The sequence below is a fragment of the Penicillium canariense genome (assembly GCF_028826845.1).
Source record: "Penicillium canariense strain IBT 26290 chromosome Unknown utg000004l_segment0_segment0, whole genome shotgun sequence".
NCBI lineage: Eukaryota > Fungi > Ascomycota > Eurotiomycetes > Eurotiales > Aspergillaceae > Penicillium > Penicillium canariense.
In genome coordinates this window covers 2,051,683-2,074,515 of record NW_026622731.1, presented here as the reverse complement: position 1 = coordinate 2,074,515, position 22,833 = coordinate 2,051,683, and the positions used below count along the sequence as shown (strand labels likewise).

General features: G+C 50.5%; 10 protein-coding genes across 10 annotated transcripts; 8 read left to right on the top strand and 2 right to left on the bottom strand.

The window, feature by feature from the left end:
- Window positions 1–1,987: 1,987 nt before the first annotated feature.
- Window positions 1,988–4,001, top strand: afeA (adenylate-forming enzyme AfeA; the record flags this gene model as incomplete). The annotated part of the gene is made up of 3 exons (XM_056689203.1): window positions 1,988–2,257; window positions 2,355–3,484; window positions 3,575–4,001. 3 exons carry the CDS (start codon window positions 1,988–1,990, stop codon window positions 3,999–4,001), a joined length of 1,827 nt encoding a protein of 608 aa, XP_056541632.1.
- A 1,917-nt stretch (window positions 4,002–5,918) lies between these two features.
- On the top strand, window positions 5,919–8,793 carry N7482_007077 (KUP/HAK/KT family potassium transporter; the record flags this gene model as incomplete). The annotated part of the gene is made up of 11 exons (XM_056689202.1): window positions 5,919–6,113; window positions 6,173–6,198; window positions 6,265–6,499; window positions 6,557–6,587; window positions 6,783–6,828; window positions 6,884–7,052; window positions 7,121–7,287; window positions 7,342–7,393; window positions 7,452–7,607; window positions 7,658–7,777; window positions 7,861–8,793. 11 exons carry the CDS (start codon window positions 5,919–5,921, stop codon window positions 8,791–8,793), a joined length of 2,130 nt encoding a protein of 709 aa, XP_056541631.1.
- A 1,041-nt stretch (window positions 8,794–9,834) lies between these two features.
- Window positions 9,835–11,414, top strand: N7482_007076 (cytochrome P450; the record flags this gene model as incomplete). The annotated part of the gene is made up of 6 exons (XM_056689201.1): window positions 9,835–9,841; window positions 9,931–9,994; window positions 10,183–10,334; window positions 10,401–10,627; window positions 10,691–10,962; window positions 11,015–11,414. The coding sequence occupies 6 exons, from the start codon at window positions 9,835–9,837 to the stop codon at window positions 11,412–11,414; spliced, it is 1,122 nt and encodes a 373-aa protein (XP_056541630.1).
- Window positions 11,415–11,994: 580 nt separating this feature from the next.
- On the top strand, window positions 11,995–13,231 carry N7482_007075 (carbon-nitrogen hydrolase family protein; the record flags this gene model as incomplete). The annotated part of the gene is made up of 3 exons (XM_056689200.1): window positions 11,995–12,471; window positions 12,547–12,874; window positions 12,960–13,231. 3 exons carry the CDS (start codon window positions 11,995–11,997, stop codon window positions 13,229–13,231), a joined length of 1,077 nt encoding a protein of 358 aa, XP_056541629.1.
- Window positions 13,232–13,668: 437 nt separating this feature from the next.
- N7482_007074 (uncharacterized protein) lies at window positions 13,669–16,230 on the top strand (the record flags this gene model as incomplete). The annotated part of the gene is given in 4 exon segments (XM_056689199.1): window positions 13,669–14,127; window positions 14,185–14,486; window positions 15,337–16,197; window positions 16,209–16,230. 4 exon segments carry the CDS (start codon window positions 13,669–13,671, stop codon window positions 16,228–16,230), a joined length of 1,644 nt encoding a protein of 547 aa, XP_056541628.1.
- Window positions 16,231–16,234: 4 nt separating this feature from the next.
- N7482_007073 (uncharacterized protein) lies at window positions 16,235–17,771 on the top strand (the record flags this gene model as incomplete). The annotated part of the gene is made up of 3 exons (XM_056689198.1): window positions 16,235–16,865; window positions 16,922–17,230; window positions 17,284–17,771. 3 exons carry the CDS (start codon window positions 16,235–16,237, stop codon window positions 17,769–17,771), a joined length of 1,428 nt encoding a protein of 475 aa, XP_056541627.1.
- Window positions 17,772–18,067: 296 nt separating this feature from the next.
- On the top strand, window positions 18,068–19,186 carry N7482_007072 (Zn(II)2Cys6 transcription factor domain-containing protein; the record flags this gene model as incomplete). The annotated part of the gene is made up of 1 exon (XM_056689197.1): window positions 18,068–19,186. One exon carries the CDS (start codon window positions 18,068–18,070, stop codon window positions 19,184–19,186), a length of 1,119 nt encoding a protein of 372 aa, XP_056541626.1.
- Window positions 19,187–19,346: 160 nt separating this feature from the next.
- N7482_007071 (uncharacterized protein) lies at window positions 19,347–20,258 on the top strand (the record flags this gene model as incomplete). Its single annotated transcript, XM_056689196.1, has 1 exon — window positions 19,347–20,258. The coding sequence occupies one exon, from the start codon at window positions 19,347–19,349 to the stop codon at window positions 20,256–20,258; it is 912 nt and encodes a 303-aa protein (XP_056541625.1).
- Window positions 20,259–20,612: 354 nt separating this feature from the next.
- Window positions 20,613–21,542, bottom strand: N7482_007070 (uncharacterized protein; the record flags this gene model as incomplete). The annotated part of the gene is made up of 1 exon (XM_056689195.1): window positions 20,613–21,542. One exon carries the CDS (start codon window positions 21,540–21,542, stop codon window positions 20,613–20,615), a length of 930 nt encoding a protein of 309 aa, XP_056541624.1.
- Window positions 21,543–21,728: 186 nt separating this feature from the next.
- On the bottom strand, window positions 21,729–22,673 carry N7482_007069 (uncharacterized protein; the record flags this gene model as incomplete). The annotated part of the gene is made up of 1 exon (XM_056689194.1): window positions 21,729–22,673. One exon carries the CDS (start codon window positions 22,671–22,673, stop codon window positions 21,729–21,731), a length of 945 nt encoding a protein of 314 aa, XP_056541623.1.
- Between the last annotated feature and the right edge of the window lie 160 nt (window positions 22,674–22,833).

Here is a 22,833-nt window from a genome sequence, read left to right as displayed (position 1 = left end):
ACAAACTACTCCATTGTCCTGCAAATTGCCACCGGGATGGTGTTCCTACCTGAGCCTGTTGCATCCAAGCGAGGCCGGCGAGGCCAGCGAGGATCGGCCCAGAATGCACGATGACCCAATAATGCCCATGGCCAGACTTCAATACCCGGTCGATCAGAGTCACAATGCATCCCCCACTTACTAGAACCCGATCCTTCGAAGCGGGGGTAGTTTGTCCTCGTGCAAGAAGAAAATATCCATTATCCAACCCGACCCGATACAATGAGGCTTTCGGTCCCTGGACGCGGCCGTTTTCCGCCCTCATGCACTTCACATCCCTGCGATGCAAGTTACTTTTCTTTTTCTCCTGCGCGGTAGGGTTGATCCTTGCAGCGGGGATGCCGGTACCCTTTCAGATCGGTTCAGGTCCAGGCTCCTGGGAGGGGTATGAATCCCGAGAACCGGGGTGGATCCCATGCAGCACACGAGCCTGGAAGGAGAGTCCATTGCATCTGTGTGGCGCATCCTTATCAATAATCGATCCAGATCTGAGGAAAGTTTCTGGCATTCCCTGCTGGGGGTTGGGGTTGGTCACACGGAATGGAGAACTTCAGGACCTTTGATCGTAAAGATGCTCCACCTTGGGCGGCCCAGCAGCCCTTGGAATGTCCTGCAACCGACCGAAGGAGGAAGGGGGGAAGAGGGACACTATCGGACCGAGTCCCTCGGGGTCCCATGGAAAGAGGGGGATCGCCCTCTGGTTCCTTGGGTTGATCGGACTGTCAAACCTACATGACATAAGTGGGTACTAGAACAACGATGCGTTTGCAGCTGTCGATTGGTGAGCGACGGAACGGGATTGAGCCGGGCCTACATCATCGATAGGCAGGCCGCACCCACCGCTGGTGACCATCCCTGCTGGCGCAGTCTGAATAGGATCCGCCTCAGCTCGTGGGGGAGGGATGTCGATTGAACTAGCGGCCAATGAGAGTGGGTGCAGCGAGGGAGGGGTGCAGCGACCGGCTCATGCACAGGGCTTCATGCGGGCTCGCCGCAATTTTAGGGCAGTTTAGGTTATGGGGCATCGCAGGTGTGCGATCTGCTGCCTGTCGATCTGCGATCCTCGATCCCTGAGTTCCATGATTATCCATGATTTTCCGTATAGTAGTCCCATAGTAGTGCCATTCTCCCGGGACCGGGATGGCCGCAAGGTAGCAAGCATGCTTGGCGCTCAGGAATTGTGAAATCCGTCGGGCGAGGTGATCCGAGCTTGTGGCTCAGCTGGTGCCAATCATGATCCATCGAATCATCGAATCAATGGAGGAAGGGGCCGTGGCGCCCCGGTGATGCGCCACTAGTGCCAGCTCTGGTCGGGTTAGCGTCGAACCACTCTGGTGGGACCAGACGAACCTGTTCGCGATCGGATCCGCCCAATGACACATACACTTGCGAGTTAGCTTTTTCCTTGTTGCGATCTTACCGAATCCGGATATTTGAGAGGGCAACCCGTCCCAACTATCCCCCCCAACCTGTGATGTTTCGGTCCCTTTCCCCAATTGTGATTTCACATTCGGGTTCTGATGATCATGGACATCGTGAGATTCATGACAGTTTGGCCGTCCTCGAATAGGCTCGTGGGCCAATGAGAAACGGCCGGCTGAGGACTCCATGGTGGAGTCCGAGCCACCGGGCACCAACTCCAAGAGACCCGGACAAGGAAACCGAACCGACCCACACGCCCCGCTTAGGTCATCACGAGGTATTCCAAATCAGCCCTCCACCGGCAGTCGCAGGATTGCGCTTGCTTCAAGAAATCAAATTGTGTAGATTTCAGTCAGTTCCATTGTCTGGCCCTTGTATAAAGCCCAATGGCAGGGATCCCTTTCATCCGCCCCCACCATGCTGAAGTCCCCCTTCATCTCAACTCCTGTCCTCGAAGTCTACTTCTACTCCTTCTCTTTATAAGATCGTCTCTCTGGCCTCCATAACCAGGCCCATCCCTTTTGCCATGGGGTACTGGAATCCTAACATGACCGTGCCGAGCGGGACTTCCGCAGACCCACTGCTGCACCAAGATCTATACACAGACCTTCTGACCTTCACCTTCTGCGGTCCGACGCCCTACAACCAAAACCAACCATTGTTTATCGATGCCGAGGATCCCTCGCGCTCTTTTACGGCGTCTCAGTTCCGACGACTGGTTCGGACTCTGATCGCTGGTTTCAAGGCACATGGTGTGCGCCGGGGGGATTGCGTCCTGCTGCATCTGGGCAACAGCGTAAGTGGGCATAACGTGGCCGCCCCGGGGCTCCGGACTGGCCACAAATCCTCCGGGTAGATGCAGTGCTGACCCGGTTTGGTTTTATATCGCATAGATTTTGTATCCGGCCCTCTTTTTCAGCATCATCGGCGCCGGGGGTGTGTACATGGGCTCGAACCCCCGCAGCCACCAGCAGGAATTAGACCACACTATCGGTCTTGCCGAACCAAAACTGATCCTCACAACTCGCGAAGCACTGCCAACAATTCGCGACGTCGCCACCGCCCGTGGTATTTGCCCAGAACAGATATGTCTGGTGGATGAACGTGCTGTCGATCACTGTGCCCAATTGTTCTTGTGGTACGAACTGGGATATCCGGCCAGCACGGACTTCTTCGCCAATGCTGGCGGGGACAATGGGCGCCACCTCAATTTTGCCAATATGCTCTGTTATGGCGAACGCGACTGGATGATGTTCACAGATCCCAGGTCGGCGCAGAACACCCCCGCGGCTATGTTCTCCACCTCTGGGACTGGGGGTCTGCCCAAGGCGGCCATTCTGTCGCACCACGCTATCGTGTCACACCACCGGTCTATCCAGTACGACGTGGCGTATCCGGTCAGTCGCTTGATGTCGCTGCCTATGTTCCATTTATTTGGCGCATTGTGGACTCATATCTTCCCTGTTCGCTACGGGCATCCGCTTTTTGTCCTGCCGCGCTTTGAAACCAAGCAGTTCCTGGCGACAGTCCACCAGTTTCAAATCTCCGAGACGTACCTGGTTCCGGCCATAATTCACACGATCAACCACTCCTCTCTACCTGTCTCGGACTACGTGACATCGCTGCGCTACGTGGGCGTGGCGGGAGCCCCCATTGACGGAACGTCGATGCTGCAATTTCGAAGCCATCTCCACCCAATGGCTTATGCATGCCAGCTGTGGGGCATGACGGAGGTTGGTGTGGTCTTTCAAACTCGCTATGGTCAGCATGGAGATCCTGGCAGCATCGGTACTCGCTTGAGAGGGTACGAGGCGCGCCTGATCGACCACGATGGCAATGTTGTGCGCAGTGACGATCGTGCTGGTGAACTTTACGTGCGAGGCCCCGGCTTGCTCCTGGCATACAAGGGTCGTGCCGATGCGAAGGAGCCACGGGGTTGGTTCCGGACTGGTGATGTGGCATACATGAAGCAAGGTCATTACTTCATTGTGGGACGGACAAAGGAGCTCATCAAAGTGCGAGGGTAAGTCTACGCTATTTGTCCTATCTTCCCATCGCCCGATTTTTTTTGTCGTGCTAGCTGGCGCCGGTATAACTAACTCTATTGCGGTAGGTGGCAAGTGGCCCCGGCGGAAGTTGAAGCTGTCCTTCTTCAACATCCTGGCATTACCGATGCAGCAGTTACAGGCGTGAATCTGAAGGATGGTAGCAGCGAGGTACCACGGGCCTTTGTGGTGCGATCGCGTGACCCCTCAGTGAGCCGCTTGACGGCGGAAGAGGTGTATAACTATGCCCGCACCCATCTTGCAAGTTACAAAGCCCTTGATGGCGGCGTTGTCTTCGTCGAAGAGATCCCCCGGACAGCGAGTGGCAAAATCCAGCGATTCAAACTCTCGCAGATGAACAGCTATAGGGAGATGGTCGCCTCCCTGCTTCAAGGATTTGAAGGCGAAGCTCCCCCGCCGGCGGGCCGTGCGCTGCCTTCCAGCGCGGATGTCCCGCCCGTCGGCGTAGCGCCTGAGGGGCGTGTCACTGTCTGATGAGACGGCCCAGCGTCGCCCATTTCCCGCATTCCAGAAGTTTCAAAAACTTCACCTTGCCCATCTCTTTCAGTTCAGTTCTCTTTTCTCTCTGGTGTTTTTCGTCGGCAGTGGAATACCGAGGAGTTGTTAATGGCGTTTGGTTTCTGAAGACGGCGTTTTTCCAGACGCGGTCCTACCTTGACCTGGTTTCGGCTGGCTTACTAATTCCCTTACGAATCTTGCTGATCTTTGCACCCAAATCTTTCACGATGGAGGTCTTCTGGGTATCCATTTTTGCTCTTTTTCAGCCTAGGCGCGGGTGGACATTTCGTTTCACATCTTTGTTTCGTTACGATATCTATGCATGCTATTCCATAATCTAGGACTTCACGAGCCAAATCGTAAATTGAGATCAAACTTCCCAAAGAAAGTATTCGTCCCATAGTTCCATTCAGATTTTGACCCCTCACCTATCCACACTTTGCTCGCCCAACAATACATGTATTAGCAAATTGAGGGGAAGAAGCAAATATTCTACACCGCAATCTTCATGACGTGCACCTCCACGCGACCCTTGTTTGGGGGCTGAACCGCCGAGATCGAAATCGTGCAACGTGAGCCAGGGCCCTGGTTCCTGGTCCTATATTTCTTTTTTATATTTCTTTTTTATGTTTCTTTTTTTTAACTTTTCTCTGTAGGGCAAGTTGTCCGGCTTTGGAGATGGTACCCTTGCATTTTGCTCGTTACGGAAGGGTGAGTGTTGTACAAGGGTGATCCTGGCATTCGGAGATTATCAGAACCAACGGTCAGTGGCTGACGGGTCGATTTCTTCAGGACTAGTTGACCCTTGCAGCTAATCTATCTGATACCAGTGTAGTGGTATTGTCCCTTCGATGCCAATAATCTTTTTCCAGGGAGAAAGAAGAAAATAAAAAGAAACATTCTCTTTTTCCTCTAACATCCTTGAACTTTATCAGGTGACCCGATTGTGACCTGCCGGCGGGCGCCCGACCCAACTAAACTAACTTAAGTTAACTAACTAAAGAGTTCGGGACGTTTAGTCAGCACTTCCCCACCCCCCGAGGGAGCTGAGGATGTCCCCTGGTTCCTGTCAATTAGGGCTCTACTAGGGATGGAATTAATTGTAAGAGAATATAAGTACGAAAAAAAATGCAAATTATCCATCGTCACCCTTATCGTGGATTTCATCATTTCAAATGTAATAGAAATGACAATGTTAAGTTGAGCGATTTTAGATCGTGGGGCAGCTTTAGCCTCCATCCCCCACGCTTTGTGTGGAGGAGATAATTGCCTCGTGCAATGTACGACCTCTCCCACACACCACATACCAAACGGAAAATTTTCAGAGATTGAAGGATATCCTTTGCTAGAGTTATCCTTCAACACTATCATAGGTGATCTAACAAAGGTGTCGTTGCGTATAAAAGAAGTTGGAGAGAATAAACAGTTATTAAGTATCGACATGCTGCGCAAGCATGATCGGGACCACAATTTAAATTTTTTTTCCTGTCCATCGGTAATACCAGATTCTCCGCAGATTCGGCGCTGGTTAAATAGCTCACAAGTACCAAATCAAATACCGCATAGTGCAGTCCAGGTGGAAAGGAGATGAGGAGATGAGCCCTCGTGTTAGAAAAGCATCCTGTTGTATGCGGCATTTTCCTGGATCGTGTCATTTGTGTTTCTTTAATCTCATGCACCGCCCATCACCTCCGATCTAACTGGTTTTATACCACGTGTTGGGCACGTGGGCCCTACTACAAGCTCTGAATTGAGATAAGGGATGACTACTCTGGCATTGGTCTTGTAGCTTAAAGAGCAGTGGACAGCGGAACTTGAGTACTTAGCTGTCAAACTATCCGCTGTCACAGACCTGTCAAGTCGATTACTCATCTTCCAGACGAAAGGCCCAAGATGTCGACCAGTACAGGAGATAAACCGCCAGAAGATACAACCTCCAATGGAGGAGGTGTTTTCTCTTCTCGAGTGTCTCAGCGCAAAGCCTCTGTGCAAGGGAACAAAGCTACAACCGCCAAGATCATGGACATTGAGCTAGCATCTAACTCAGATGAGCCTGAAGTGGATGAGAGAGACTTCCATAGCAAACAGGTATTTGGTGCTGTCCCTTTTTTCATCAGAAGGCAATTCACTGAACACTAAAACCCTAGGTGTTCAAAGGATGGACGCTGGCACTGTAAGTGGTTTCGAGTATTTGATTAAGCCTTTTGCAATTACTGACGCGAGTTCCTCATTTTCATAGGCTCGCTTATCAGTCACTCGGCGTCATCTACGGCGACATCGGCACAAGTCCTTTGTACGTCTATTCGTCTACTTTCACTAGCGAACCAAGCCACGAAGATATCCTTGGCGCTGTCTCGTTCGTTATCTGGGCTCTCACTATTATGGTTACCATCAAATATGTCGGCATTGTTCTCTGTGCAGATGATGAGGGAGAGGGAGGCACATTTGCACTATACTCGCTCTTGTCACGATATGTATGTTCTTTGCCCCGCTAATCTCATTTGTCGCTAACATGGTCATCTTCTGCCTAGGCCAAACTCGTGCGACACGACCCTCAACACAGTAGTCTTCTTCGGATGCAGCGATTCCACACGGACGATCTTCAAAAGCCAAATTTGATAACGCGCAATATTATGGAGCGAAGCACATTCATAAAATGGACTCTCAAAATCGTTGGGGCATTTGGCGTGTCACTGATTCTTGCAGGCAAGCATCCTGACATATACCCACATGCAGTTTACTGACACGCACGTATAGATGGGGTTCTGACTCCAGCGCAGTCAATTCTTGGTGCAATCCAAGGGTAAGTTGCTTCGGTCACAACGCGTTCGTACAGCAACAAACTAAATGCTTTCTAGAATTACGGTGGTGAATCCAAATATCTCTTCCTCGACCGTCGTCGGCGTCTCATGCGCCATTCTTGTCGTGGTTTTTCTCATCCAGCCCTTTGGAACCAGCAAGATTGCGAACAGCTTTGCTCCAATAGTTATAATTTGGATGATATTCAACCTCGTCTTTGGAATTTATGTAAGCGAGAAGCAAAAGATACCGACATCAATGGGTGCCGTTGCTAACGTCTGATATTATATTTCTAGAACTTGGTTATGTATGATTCGTCCATACTCAAAGCCTTTTCGCCCTACTTTGCGGGTTCGTTTTTGATGCGTAACGGAAAAGATGGTTGGCTGCAACTGGGAGGAATTCTACTTGCCTTCACTGGCGTGGAAACGCTTTTTGCGGACCTAGGAGCGTTTAGCCAGAGGTATGTGTATACACTTCCAGAGTACCCATGGGCAACAATTGACCGTTTGATCAGGGCAATTCAAATGTCGTGGCTCTTTTTCGTGTACCCATGTCTTCTGCTCTCGGTAAGTTCTCAGGACCCCGCTTGGAAATTAGAGGATGATTCTTACGATGTCTTGATAGTATATCGGCCAAGGCGCCTATATCAGCCGTATTCCCAGTGCCTATGCCAATCCTTTCTATCTCACTGTTCCGCCTGGCATGTTGTACCCAAGTCTCGTGATCGCAATCCTAGCGTGTATCGTGGCAAGCCAGGCTGTGATCACCGGATCGTTTCAGGTGCGTGGATGTTAGGTTTCCCTTCGGGATAGTTGCTGATTGGATTCCAGTTGTTATCCCAAGTTATGAAATTGTCATACTTCCCTCAAGTGAAGGTCTATCACACCTCAAAGACGGTCCACGGGCAGGTTTACATTCCTCTCGCAAACTGGCTCATGATGATCGGGTCGGTAATTGTGACAGCTGTTTACAATAATGTATTTCCTCCAGATATTTTGGACCTGCGATAATACTTTGACTAATTCTTCGACAGACCACGTCCCTCGGCGAAGCTTATGGAGCATGTGTGATCCTTGTTTCTTTCCTCACTACCTGTATGGTCACAGTTGTTGCACTAATTGTGTGGAGACTGCCCATCTACCTAGTCCTTCCCGTTTTCCTTGTGTTTGCGCTCTGGGACGGAATGTTCCTCTCTGCAGCACTGAGCAAGGTTCCACATGGTGCGTGGTTCACGCTGATGTTGGCCGTTATCCTGACCTGCATGTTCATGCTTTGGCGATATGGCAAAGAAGAACAATGGACAGCCGAGGAATCCGACTGTATGCCTCTCTCTCAAACAACCGCTTTGAGAGATAACAAGCTCGTCTTGCAGAAAGGATCAACAACTTCTCCCATTACCCCAATCAGTGGGCTGGGAATTTTCTTCGACAAATCGGGCAGTTCGGCCAGCACGCCCACGGTCTTCCTTCACTTTGTGCAGAAGTTCAGCGCTTCACCCGAGGTTTCTGTGTTCCTTCATCTGCGGCCCCTTTCCGTGCCCACGGTTCCTCCCCATGAACGATACTCTATCACCCGTTGCTCCACATATGGCGAGGGACCAGGCAAACGCGCAATTCCGAACTGCTACAGGCTCATCGTCCGACACGGCTACACGGATGAAATCATCACGCCAGATCTTGGGGTCTTGGTTCTGGATTTGATTCGTGGCTTTTTGGAAACCCACGGTACTTCCAAGGTTCCAGATAGTGACACCGAAGAATTGGATGCGCTGCATCGTGCTTGGAGGTCTCAGGTTATCTACATTGTTGGCAAAGAACAGTTGAAGATTGCCGCCAAGACAAACATCGTTCGCCAACTTTTCCTCTGGGTATTTTTGTGGATGCGAGATTCCAGCCGGACAAAAATTCAGCACTTGAATGTCGAGACTGACAGGGTGGTTGAGGTTGGATTTGTGAAGGAGATATAGAATTTATCAGAAACTCAACCCGAGGGCAAGGACTCTTGGTTCTAAATAATACTTCACATTATCGGTTAAAATAATCTTCGGATGAGCAGCCGGGGTTTGCTCTATTCGTCGACATAGCACACACACAGAGGCGCTACGGCCAGATCGTTATAGGAACAATGGTCTTCGGTATGCGACAGAGTTTATCATCTTATTTTTTTTTCCCGAGAGTGGCCTTTTGGTAATAAACCTTCAAGATCTTGGGGACCGTATTTAAATAAAGCCACCTTGGAAATATTGAACCAGTGGTACGATTTGAGCAGGATCAGTCTCCGCGCTAGATGGTTGAAACCTCGGTGCGCTTTGATCCTAACCCGGAACTACTTTCTCACCTGATCATATTGGTGCTTATTTCCCTATGCTGTAAGCAGGGACTTTCGGTTCACCGTCTTTAGTTTTCATGCTTACTCTACATTTACGCGCTCTAGAACGGCCGATCTTGACCCTTTTAATCAATCAGATGTGACGCAGGGAGCGGCGCAAACCACCAGATCGGGATTGGTCTAGATTTACCCCTCTCCCTTGTGCTTGAACTTATATTGATTTCCTTTTTCCAGATTTTGCGAATCTCGTTCAACTCCTAAAGCACTTCTTGACAGTTGACAATACCATGGAAGCAACAATACATTTAGCGACCCTGACAATAATTTCAACGCTAGCTGCGATCTTGTGGTGGGCTTTCAAAGGAACCAAGGCAGTGGTGGATCTACCTCCTGGGCCTAGAGGCAAGCCTCTTATTGGCAATTTGCTCGACCTGCCTCCTGCAGGGACACAAGAATGGCAACATTGGTTAAAACACAAAGACCTCTACGGTATCTTTTTCTCTTTCCCCATTCCGAGTACATGCGACTGTATGATCGCTGAATCCTCAGTTAGGCCCTCTTAGCTCTATCACAGTCTTGGGGAAAACCATTATCATAATTAATGATAGACAGTTAGCATACCAGATACTAGAAAAAAATTCTGCAAAACATTCCTCACGACCACATCTTTTTTTCGCAGATGAATTGTAAGTTGATTACGTTTCGTAACCTCTCAGAACAAGCCACTTTTCATGGATATCAGTAGGCAGCAATTCTAATTTTACTGGGGTCGTAGATGTGGATGGGGCAAGCTACCATCAAGCCAAGATAACACACCTCTTCTTCGAGCCTATCGTCGGGTAATCACGAGAGTCATCGGAACACGAGAGTCGGCGTCCAAGTTCGATGGTCTACTAGAATTGGAAGCGCGACGGTTTACATGTCGTATATTGCATACACCTGACAAGTTCATTGAACACAACAGAACGTGAGTTTTGTAAACATTCTGCTTCCAGAGATTATGTTGCTTATTACTTGAAAACGGCAGCGCTGCGGGTGCTTTCATTCTCAGGGTAACATACGGCTATAACATCGAGCCACACGGAGAAGACCCGTTAGTGCGTCTAGCGGATCATGCTCTAAAGCTTTTTTCAGAGGCCGCTGTTCCGGGAGCCTGGCTAGTCGATCTGATCCCGGCATGTAAGTTTTCATATCCTTCAAAGAAGGGCATTGGGAAAAGAGATCACATTCCTGATCAGGCTATAGTGAAATATATACCGGAGTGGGTGCCCAGTGGGAAATTCCATCGAGTTGCTCGAGATCATTTTGAAACTCTCACCAAACTTGTGGAGAATCCGGTTGCCTTCACAAAACTTCAAATGAGCCGTGGTAAAGACCGACAGTCCTTCGTATCCACACTTCTTAAACAGGGAGATGATGAAGAAATAGTCAAATGGGCGGCTGTAGCGTTATATGGCGGTGGATCCGATACGGTATGATCCACATTCTCGAACAGGTTACACGTTGTCTATTCCTCTTATTTAATCGGACTTCAGACAGTTGCGATCCTCGAAGGATTTTTCCTAGCAATGATGCTGTTTCCTGATGTCCAGCGCACGGCTCAAAAGGAGATAGACGATACATATGGCAAGCCCACTTTACCAACAGCAGCGGACCGGGCAAGGTTACCCTACGTGGATGCGATAGTAAAGGAGGCCATCAGATGGCACAGTGTTGCGCCCTTGGGGATTCCTCACCGGACAGACGAAGACGACATTATTAATGGTTTTCTTATTCCCAAAAACGCAATTCTGTTACCAAATATTTGGTATGCTTGGCACGTCAAAACTACGTTTATGTATGATATCTAACATATGTAGGTCATTCAACAATGATTCCACAATTTACCCCAGCCCGCGAGAATTCCGACCTGAGCGATTCCTTGCCTCGCAGTCTACTCTGGATCCGAGAGATGTGAGCTTTGGCTTTGGTCGTAGAGTTTGTCCGGGGCGGGCGATTGCTGAAACATCCATCTTCCTGATGGTTGCTCACACACTGGCCCTGTTTGATATCCGAATACCCATTGGGAAAGATGGCAAACAAATTGAGCCAACGGTCGATGTTACCCCTGGTTTATTGAGTCACCCTATTTCTTACAAAGCTGCATTTACCCCACGAGGCCGCGAGCATGAACAACTCATTATCGAATTCGAGAAAACCCATCCTTTTGATGAAGGGGACTCGAAGGCCTTGACAAGCGCCCTACTTGGTGCGAAGTGACTGGGTTAGCCATCCTCGCACATTCTTCACATGGCGGCCCCTGAGAGCCACTGGTTTGTCCCATAACGCAATTATTACTTTTACTAAGGCGATCAACAATCAAGCCACTATTTTTTAGTGAATACTTTGTCGTCCTTAACATTGAGTAAACCATATGCTGCATCCGACGACACGGACATGTTCCCTGCCTTGTTTGGGTCGACAGAGTTGGGGTCACAGAGTTTGGGGTCAACACAGTTTGGAAACCTCAATCCAAAGGGGCAATTCATGCAGCAAAAGCCTGAAAAATAAGGGAGACTTTCTCCAATCAGTAACACCTGATAAGGCAGTTTCCATACGCCCTTTTCGTTGAGCCAGTACGATTATCAGTTAGTTTCTTTTTATTTTGCTGTACTGCGTTGGGGTAGAGCGTCCGGAAAATCAGACCCCGACGAATCGCGGAATCGGACCGTTCGCCGACAATGACTCAGTTTGTTGACAGATCCGCTTTTCCTCCTCGGTATTTGTATCCTGCTTCTCTTCTTTAACTTGAGGATTCCCCATCTTGCCGGGCTTAAACTTCTAACTATTTCCATACACAATGCCTCAAAAATTGAAGGTCGCGGTGGCACAGGCCCGTACCGGCCCCTCCCTCCCCGCAACGCTCTCTGCGCTGGAGCAAATCACTCACCACGCTGCTTCCCAAGGAGTTAGCCTTCTGCTTTTCCCTGAAGCGTACCTGGGAGGCTACCCTCGCACCTGTGATTTTGGAACTGCTGTGGGTGCTCGTGCTCCTCATGGGCGAGAGCAATTCTTGCGGTATTTCCAGGATGCGGTGGATCTCGGGGATACGCCCGCGGGTGCGGGAGATGACTGGGTAGAACGCAAACTCCCCGTCGCGAAAGGATCCGACCGTCGTGGTGATGGAACAAGAGAATTTCTTGAAAAGGTGTCCCGCGAGACGGGCGTCTTTATTTCCACAGGTGTGATCGAGAAGGCCGGTGGCACTCTGTACTGTTCCGTCCTCTATGTGGACCCGACAGCCGGTGTCCTGGGGAAGCGGCGGAAGGTTATGCCAGTATGTCCTCGAGAAATAGATTAAATGTATTACTGATTCATGCACAGATTACTGACTTGAAATGTTGTCAAATAGACTGCCTCGGAGCGTCTTATTTGGGGCCAGGGCTCACCATCTTCTCTGAAAGCAGTCACCACTGTGCTGAACGGAGTGAAGCTGACCATCGCGGCTGCTATTTGCTGGGAAAACTTCATGCCTCTGCTGCGACAGAGCCTGTATTCCCAGAACGTGAATATCTATCTCGCCCCGACAGCTGATAGCCGGGACACTTGGCTTCCACTCATGCGCACCGTCGCTGGTGAAGGTCGTACTTTTGTTCTATCCTCCAACCAGTGTGTCCGCTACCGCGAGTTGCCGTCCTGGATCACCGAGCATGCTGCCCAGGAAGGAAATGCTCTGGAAGGTACGAGTTAATCACCAATATTCCATGTTTCGGAGCCACACGGTCCGATATGCAAACTCTAAATCTAATAAACATGACCACACAGGAGACCAGTACATTTGCCGTGGTGGATCTAGCATTGTTGGCCCTCTTGGAGATGTTCTTGCTGGCCCCGTTTGGGAAACTTGTGTTGACGACGCAATTGAATCCTCCCGTTCGGGCGAGGTTTCCAGTAAAGATGGGTTGTTGGTCCACGAAATTGACTTGGAGGATTGTGAGCGAGGCAAATTCGATATGGACGTTGCCGGCAGCTATTCCAGGAACGATGCGTTCAAGCTGACGGTAGCGGGGCTGGACTTGAACCCTCCTCCGTTTTGAATCACTTCCAGCATGGATTTCCGAGAAGATAAATGACGGGGCTGGCATCCAGATCTTCTTGGAGATTAATATTAATAACGTTGGATCTATTGCAATATACATATATTCTTGGAAGGTTCCTGATATTGATCGAGTCTTCTTTCCTCCCTGCCTGTAGCTTATTAGCCATCCTAGGATTTATTATTGACAGAAGGCCAACGGTCGATGTTGGCTGGGACAACAATCATCGGAGCCGACGAAATGAATGTCAGCCAACGGCGGCGGTGGATCCGAGCGGATGGCGCGATAAGTGGAGACGAGATACGGAGCCGATGTCTTCGGCAGCCGATGTACATTATTTAACTTATTCCATTCTTTGCTCTGCATGATGATTTTTCTAAATTAATTCGTCGCAATATCCTTGTCTTCTATTTCGAGATTTCATCCAAGCCATCAAAATGCCCAAGCCCGCTTTCGTGATCGTACCAGGCGCGTGGCATAGACCACAGCACTACCGCAAGCTCATCAATGGGTTGGCAAATTTCAATTATGAGGCAGTGGGCGTAACAATGCCCTCGGTTGACTCTAGCCCACCCCATCCCAGCTGGGATCAAGATGCACAAGCGGTTCGCCGGGTGATTATGAAATACTTGAATGCCGGCACGGATGTCATTACTGTTGCCCACTCCTTTGGTGGAGTCGCCATGTCTGAGGCTGTCAAGGGTCTGGGCAAGCAAGACCGCGAGAGAGAGGGGCATAAGGGTTCAGTGAGAAGGCTGGTTTATATGTGCGCGATGGCGCTACCCAAGGGCCAGACTCATGTTGGTCAACTTGTGCCAGTCACCCCTGAAGAAGAGGAAATCGAGCGGAAGCGCCAAGAACTAGCTGCCAAGTACGGAGGAATGAAATTCACAGAGGTATATATATCATCACCCTTTAGGAAGAGATGGATGGAAGCTAATGTGACGCTCAAGGATGGGGCTATGGTGCTCGAGGGAGAAATCGTTCAGGACATCCTCTATAGTAGATGTGATCCCAAGGATGCCCAGGAAGCACTCAGTATGCTGGGATCATTTCCTGCGGGTCCGCTGACTGTGCCTGCCACATACTCGGCATTCAAGGAAATTCCCAGCACGTACATCGTGTGTAAGAATGACAACGCGTTGCCTGCATGTGTGCAAAGAAGAATGATTGCGCAAGGTGAGGGTGCCTTCGACGTCGAGGAATGCGATGAGGGCCACTCTCCGTTCTTGAGCAACCCCAGTCTCATTGTGGAGTTCCTTCGCAGGGCGGCCGGGGAAAAGATATAGATTGCGATCGCCTCATGTCCAATGCGGTCGATATTCGGCGGTTGAAACGCTCGAGTTCACCCGAAATTCAGGATCGCTGACTCGGACACTTCTCAATAGCCGGCTTTGTCTATTATCAATTCTCACTCAATCTCGACTCTTCAGCGAGAGACAGAAGCTGTAACAGGTAGCCCTTTTCCATAAGTTTCCTGTTGCCATAGTTACAGCACGTAATCTTGTCCCCAGTAGAATTTGTCTCGCTGATTGATTCATTTGTAAAATCATGATTGGTAGATATGAAAAATTGCCCTCGATCCCTATAGACCAGGCTGGTCATCAATCCTCAAACGCAGGAAACGTATACGAAACCTGACCATTATGAAGAAATTGTATTCAGTCCTGTCTCATCTACTTTTGCCTGCCTTCCACAGACACAAGCCTCTGAGCGCAGTTCTCACAGCAGGAACTACCACTGCGGTCCCATTCGTCTCAACTTCTCGTTGCCTCCACAAATGCACTACCAATATTTGGAACGGCTCGCATCAATAAAATTGAGCTAGCTACTCAGATCAAATTTGTCTGGAAAGTATTCCTCTCCGGTCTCTGTTTTCGCTAACTCTCTCTTTCTTTTTTGGACATCGTTTGGTGCCTCAGGTATCAATGAACATTCAGGCGCCAAGACATCAGCCTCGAGCGCCCTGACGATAAGCCCCGAGCGGATCAACCCGACCGGGTCTCTCTTTTCTTGTTCTGACATTCCAGACAATACGATCTTGAAATCAGGTCACAGATATCTCTTGAATGAAAATAGGATCCCGTCACGTACGAAATGCCAAGTCACGCTACTGTCGAAGTGGCGTCGACACCTGCAAAGCCACCGCGTCGCCAGAACACCAGTTGCGATCCCTGTCGGCGCTCAAAACGACGTTGCTTCTTCTCACATCGTGATGAGGGTGACGATAGTGCTTCATGTACACATTGCCAACGTCTTGGGCATGCATGCACCTTCGATTTCGCCACATCCCAACTGAATTCTAGGCCTAAGAAGAGGCAACGCCGCAAACAACAAGGTCCTTCCCATTTACCGGGGTATCCTCAGCCAAATATTGTTGATAAAGCGTCAGAAACGCCCGTCAACTGTCCGAGAGATTCATGTCAGAACGGCTCTACGTATGACCAAGAGGATTTCAGCTCGTGGCTCAACCTTGATGTTGGCCAATATTTTGATGACATCTCGAGATCATTCGCAACAGATACATATTCACCAACTACTTCATTGGCACCGGCTCATTTAGACTTATCGGCAACATCAGAGCCGAGGCGCTATGAGAGAGAGGCTCTTGTTCCAAGCCGATCACATCCTGCGCAATCGGCTCTTACCTTGGTAGCAGGGCAATTACTCGGCAGTACACTGCGCAGTCCAGTATATCTGCTGACCTCGAGGTTGAATGCAACTATCATCGATGAGCGTCTCGCACGGATTTACGAAACGATTGTGACTGGATCCGCGTCAAGATTTCTGGACTATGACAGCAATTTATACGCAACAGGCTATCGCTATCAGATTGAAAATAGCAGTCCTGAAGAATCACAAGAATCCTCCCCTGCCAGGATAGCCACCATTCTAAATGAAAACTCAATCGGCTTTCCGACGTCCTCCCCCCAGCCAATGGAACCTCTCTCATCCTGTCATAGCTCGTCTCAGACAGAAACGAAAGGACGGACACATGAACTTATGCGTCCTACGTTACCTCTTGATACGTTTAAGATCACACTGCTTGGATGCATTCGCTTCTTGGACCATTTTGGTGGTCTTTACGGCAACACGCTAAGCCCGGCTGCCCGGAAAAGGTCCGATAGAGCTTTAAAAGCAGCGCTTCAAGCTTTTGCACTGCAGTGGATGCCTAATTCTGAATCTCCTCTGGATCCGGGAGATCCTTTATGCAAAAGCTCAGCTGAAACCTTGAATGGAGAGCCTCTAGGATCTAGTTCACTGCTGGGCGTTTACACGGATGCATGGTTTCGTGCTCGGTCCATACTAAGAGAGGCGATCTCCGTTCGATCATTCCGAGTTGTGTGTGCTTTCTTCATATTCGATGGTATTGCGGTCCCGTCAAAGGCTTATGTCACACTCAATGAGCCTCATCTAGAGCACGAGTTTCTTAGTCTTGGTCTACGCAAGCTTCAAGAGTTGGATAGGCTTGTCAATCAATACTGCGACAATCTCGGGCCTTTCTCCCAGTACGGCGCTCTAGCAGAAGCAAGCTTGAGTCTTGTACGTTGGTGCGGTTATATCCGTGAAACCGGAGCGGCCCTCACTACTGATTTCCAATGCACATTCCCTGCGCCCTTTTTCAACTCAGAGCGTAAGTGGGAATTTCGGCGAAACACGAAAGCTCGTTTCCAAACTGACACTGATCAGCATCTACCAGCGGAGTTTCAATTCCAGAGGGCCCATTCCACCATACCCTTCCTTATCTAGATCACAACCTTCCAGATATCTGCCGGAAAGCAGCTGGAGATGCCTTTCGTATATGGAGAGAAATCGCCAATGTGAAAAACTCTCTTCCTCGATTGGTTGATGGTGCTTTCAATCTCCCGCCTGGGTCATTCGAGACCATCAGCTCGGCAATTACGGCGATCGAACAATTCAATCACTCCTTTCGACCCTTCATCAATCACTGCAGAGAGAATTTCTCAGACCTATCAATACCTTCACGAATATCTTTAGGTATGCCATGTGCCTCCTCGCCCTATTATTAACTCGCTGACGATCCCATCCAGTCTCCCTCGCGATGCCCTGGGACCTAGGTGTACTTGTCCTCGCGGACACCGTGCAAGTTTTCGCACACGGATTGTGCCGGTACAGCCATCCTGCATTGTTCTCATGCATTCAATCGTACGGAAACGAGGCAGCATCTTCTGTTGCAAGCACCATTGGATGCATGCTTCTTCTGCCCACAGAGGAGAGATTCAATCTGCAAAATGGCTTGGGGGCCGAGGTTCCCATCATTGCTTACCATGTCACTCCCGGGATAATGTCTGCGACTTTAGAAAGGGCTGTAGAACATGTGGTCAAACTGCGGCTTTCATCGCCGGGGGATTCGGACGACATGTTGCAGGACCATCAAATTGACCGTCTCATGAAGGGTCTCGTCTCACTCGATGTGACAATTGGCGGTTCTCAAACCGCCGGCGTCGCTATGCAGTCATTGATGCATAAGTACGGCGACGCTATCTCCGAGTGTTGGACCTGCGACTTTGAGACATAATCATCGACTGGTACAGTTGTGGGCCCGCAACTAAGTTCAGATTTCGCCAGTCCAGTCAACGATAAGGATAGTGAAACAAGCTCATCTCTTCTTCTTACCTTTCATGATCTGAAACCACTGTATGTGCAATAAGGTAACCAAGATGGGGACATGAACAAGTATTGGCGCCTGAGCGTCACTGGCCCCCACACGGCAGCGCCGGAGTCGGATTCGGGGCTCCACTCATCTCCGACTCCTATCAATCCGATCTTCCCATGCACCAAACTCCGAACGTTCTTATGCTCACACCATCATCAATGTTGAATCACGCCGCTGAAAGCATTGGCAATCGGAGGTCAGCCTGTGACAGATGCCGACGTCACAAGCTGCGTTGTGAAAAAGGGGATACAGCGCGCTGTCGCCGATGCGAGAAGGCTGACGCGCAATGTGTCATGGGCCCTGCGCTCAAGTCTGGTCGTCCCACGCAGATACTCAATGATCCTCAGCAACAGGTGTTTTTTGCTCCGAGGGAGCATTCAATTCTTGGCTTCCCAGCGGATGCCGTGCCAGATGCGTCAATGCTGCAGCCTATTTATCTAGACACACCTTCCGATGTCCCTAGCATTGGAGCAGGTCCAGAAATGCACCGTCTAATGTCACCCGCCAACATTGATGACTTTAACGATATCTGGTCCCCTTCATTTGGCCAGGGTCTATTTCCAGTTACCGTGCATGAACAGGTGCCGGTCACTCCACCCTCGGAGCCACGCAACGAAGTTCTGGAAAAGTTGGCCGGCCTCCAAGCGAACATTCTTGCTGACCTTGAGGCCGTGAAGCATTGCAGAACAGCCGATAAATGCCCCGAGGCTGTAAACCCAACTGATTCTATCACCGGCCAGAATGCCATGGTCGGTCGCATGCTAGATCACTCCACGGCCCTCCTCGATGTTCTAAATTGCTTCCAGCCGATCTGTGCGGACGCCGACGTCTTCGAGCTATCATGCGAGATCCCGACAATGACCATGCTTCTTTCGTGCTATGTGTGCCTAGTCCGCATCTATCGAACTATCTTTTCATGTATTCTAGACTCCTTGCCGTTCCTATTGGGTGTTCAGCACCCGATTCCCCAGTTATTCCCCGGCATGCATCTCGGCGGATTTAAGCTGGAGGCTCGGGTCGATCTTCAGGTACAGATCCTGGTTCGAGTCAGTGAGGGTATGCTGAAGAATATCGAAACCAGATTTGGTCTCCCAGGTAGTGGCTCTGCAACTGGAGAGGAAACGTCCCGGCTCGGGAAAGCTGCTCGGCTGTTACAAATAATGCTGGAAGAGGAAGCCAGCGAACAGCCTCAATTATACAACCCCCGAGGTCATTGCCAGCCTCTGAAAGAGATCCTCGCCAGCCTCCGGGACATGGATCATGAATGCCAAGCTTGAAGACGATCAGTAACGATCCGAACCCGAATCGGAGCGTTTTTCGGACTGACTACGTTTCGGCAATAAAAAGGCCTGTACATTCGGGATCAGGTTAATTTCTTACTCCCCTGAGCTCGTTAGCTCCCAAACTTATTCTTTTTCTCTTGAGAATCTTGACATGATGGTTTCCACACCACCTGAAGGAGAAGGCCTCAACATGATGTGGTGGGCAGCGCGCCACCCACCAGCAAATCCCACAACGTCTTTCGCTGGTCAAACCGTCCTAATCACCGGGGCCAATACAGGGCTAGGCTACGAGGCCGCTCTTAAATTCGCTGCGCTTGGTGCCTCGCGAATCATCTTCGGCGTACGATCGCTCCGCAAAGGCGAAGAAGCACGAGCCAAGATATGCCAGCAAACCGGTTACAAGCCGAGCAATATCCAGCTATACGAAATAGACATGAGCACTTTTGCCTCAGTCAAGGCGTTGGCCGAGGCAACTGCCAAGGAACCTCGCCTGGATATTGCGATCCTCAATGCCGGTATAGCGGCACCATCCTATCAGCTCAGCCCGGAGGGATACGAAATGTCTCTGCAAGTGATGGTTCTCTCCACCGCTTTATTGGCGATACTCCTTCTACCGCAGCTTCGGAAATCGGCTGCTAAGTCTGGCACACCTGCACATCTCGAGCTGGTGGGAAGTATTGCTGGTCGCGCTGTATACCCCGATACGTTCTCGCCGAATGATGCCAAGATCCTGGATCAAGTCAACCATGCTGGCTTTTTCGGCATACAGAAACAGTACAATGTTACAAAGCTCCTGCTTTTTTATGTGATGGAAGGTCTCGTTACATCTACTAGCAGCCTCAATGTCATCATCAACGCTGTCTGTCCAGGACCTTGTCGAACTAGCTTGGGTCGGGACTTTTCGACTGTGCTGAAGATTCCAATGGCCATCTTTCATTCTGTCTGTGCTCGTTCGGCTGAAGAGGGAGCGAGGAGCTATGTCAGTGGAGTGACACTTGGTGAGGAAGCGCACGGTCAACTATGGAGTGCCGATATGTTTTTCAGGTATGCATTGCACGTCCGCTAAATTTCAGACACGGGGCTAATCCGGTGCAAAGCAAGGGTGACCTTACCACAAGCTCGCAGGGAAAGGCATTGCAGAAGAAAGTCTGGGAGGAGATTATTGAGATACTCCGGCCGCATTTGCCCAAGGACGAATCGATTGTGGTGTGACTCGAGGGATAATGTACATTTTGTTAGTTCGTGTGTCGACTTATGTTCTTGACTATTTTCAAGATAACCGCAATGGCCCCGCGAGCAGGTCAAACCGGCAAAGTCTGACAAAGAATCCTTCCAGAAGGGGCACCTTCTTATAGCCTTTGTTGGGAGAGCAGGACGATACCAGGTCAATTCAGGGTCTTCTTCTCAACCCGACTGACCCTCAAAAAATGCCGTACCCCATCCAATAGACACCCCATATCAATGGCCCAAGCGCCCCAATAACCGCCGGCCCCAAAGACATCTCTAGAATACACCAGATCCATATTGTGCCATAAGCAGGCGCCTTCTTCATAACAGCGTAGTACGGCTCCCCGTTCGTGACTGTTATGAGATGAGCACCCAGGAAGGCCGATATGGGTAGTAATAATATGGTGCGCAGGGTCGGCGGAAAGACCACACGCCGGAGAAATGAGAATGTGAACTTGTCGCGCGTGAGCGGAAGTACTGAGACAGGCTGCGCCGCGAGAAAGCCCAGGCTACTGCGCAGCTTGAAGGAGACAATGTGGCCATGAACGAAGTGGACGAGGAATGTGAGGAGGGGAAATGTGATGAAAATGGATTCCTTGATGAGGCCACGGACGTTGGTCGCTTCGGCGTACTGGTGGGCTGCGAGATAGGCGAGGGTGAGGTGGAGGGTTGTTAGGGGGAGGGCGAGGAGGAGGGTGTCGAGGAAGGGCGGGAGGGACTTGTCATCTTCGGATTCAGGGTCGTCGTGATTGTCGTTATGTGGTACCATGCGAATGGGATGAGAGTTTTGAGTTCCCATGTTCGTGGGGATTTGGCTGTCGATGTCGCCGTCGGTATCCACCAATTGCCCCGACGCGTCGACAGTCACAAATCGGGTCCCGGTTGGTTGTGAGGGTATTCCTTTGACCATTGCCGACCCTGGCCCCTTTTTCCTCAGGCCTTCTTGTTGTCTGAGGAGCTCATTTTGGCGCTCTGCAATGATGTCATATAATGTCCGTTCGCTGGTCTTCTTGGTCGGATCGTCACGTTGCGGAAGAGCGAGAGGGATGTCAGGATCCTCGGAGGCAAAAGACGATGTTGCAGCTGCCGCACGGCGCTGCTTTCGATTCCGGGGGGCCTCCATGGGCTGAGGATGGGCGTGGTGGGGAGGTTGGAGAAGTGGATGAGTTGGCGGGAAACAAAAGATGCGAGTGGGTCGGCGGACTCGGCGGAGCCAATCTGCAAAGCGGCCCCGACACCGCGCGGCACTGGAAGTATACAAAAGTCTCAAAGTCTTCAATGATCTTGATGAATTACTATTCGTACGAGTCTACCGGCCAGATCGGTATTTCTTCAACGTTGTGACCACCCAGGGAAGCACCGTCGCTCCAACGGCCACACAAAACGCCGCCATCTGGTCCATATCAGTCAACTTGGCCTTGGTGAGACTCCATGGCGCCGCAACAACACCACATCGCAACTGGAAGTTCCACGGTGTGCTCCTTCGCCGCACGTCTATCGCCATCAAGAGCACAGAACACATCAACTCAGCCCCATGGATATCGCGTGTTCGGGTGGTCGGGTCCTCGGGTTCTTCCACCCAAGCTAGATCCCAAGGCTGCACGGTGATGAGAAGGCTGATGACGTACAACAGAGACAGCCCTCCTGCAATGAACCAGAGTCCAGTGGTATCAGCATCCCTCGACATGGTCATCAGGCTTTGAATCGAGTGCGCTACAGCTGCGAAGAGCCAATTCATTCTCCAGAATCTATACCAAAAGCGGGACACGCGGGACCGGCGCTGATTCTGTCTCCGTTCCGTAGCGTTGCAACAGGCGAAGAAGAACAGCGACAGCCAGGTAATCGTGTATGAAGCTGCGTTCTGGGCGTCGTTCTTTCCAGCAATTGAGCGGAAGGCAAGATCGAGGATTGCACCCATCGAATATGCCGCGGCTGTCAGCTGCGCGCCATCGATGCCCTCGAGGGGGTGCTCGTCTTCTCTGATGGCGGCTGCGAGACGCGGAGAGATGTGGAAGGCTTCCGCCCAAGACGACCCAACCGAGAACTCGTGGGAGAGCACAGACGATAGAATTGCCACCAGCCAAGCGAGAAGAGAGCCTGGACCATAGTAGCCAGAGACGACGCTGAGATCAGGCGGCTCGCAGTCTTTCTGCGGCTTCGCCCTGAATGGGATGATGAGAAGCCACAAGCCAAACCCGAAGAACAGAAGCACAACCATGGCTTTCGCGCGACTGCTCAACTTAGTCAGGTACATTATCAGATGGGCTCTTTTTAGCATACCGTCGTGAGTGCTCCTCTCTCTCCAATTTGTCATAGATCCTTTTTAGGAGGCCGATCGTCGATATCCGTAGTCTCCGACTAGGCTCCATAGTGTTGAAATATTCTGGAGTCTTTGCAATACCTGCCGACCAGCA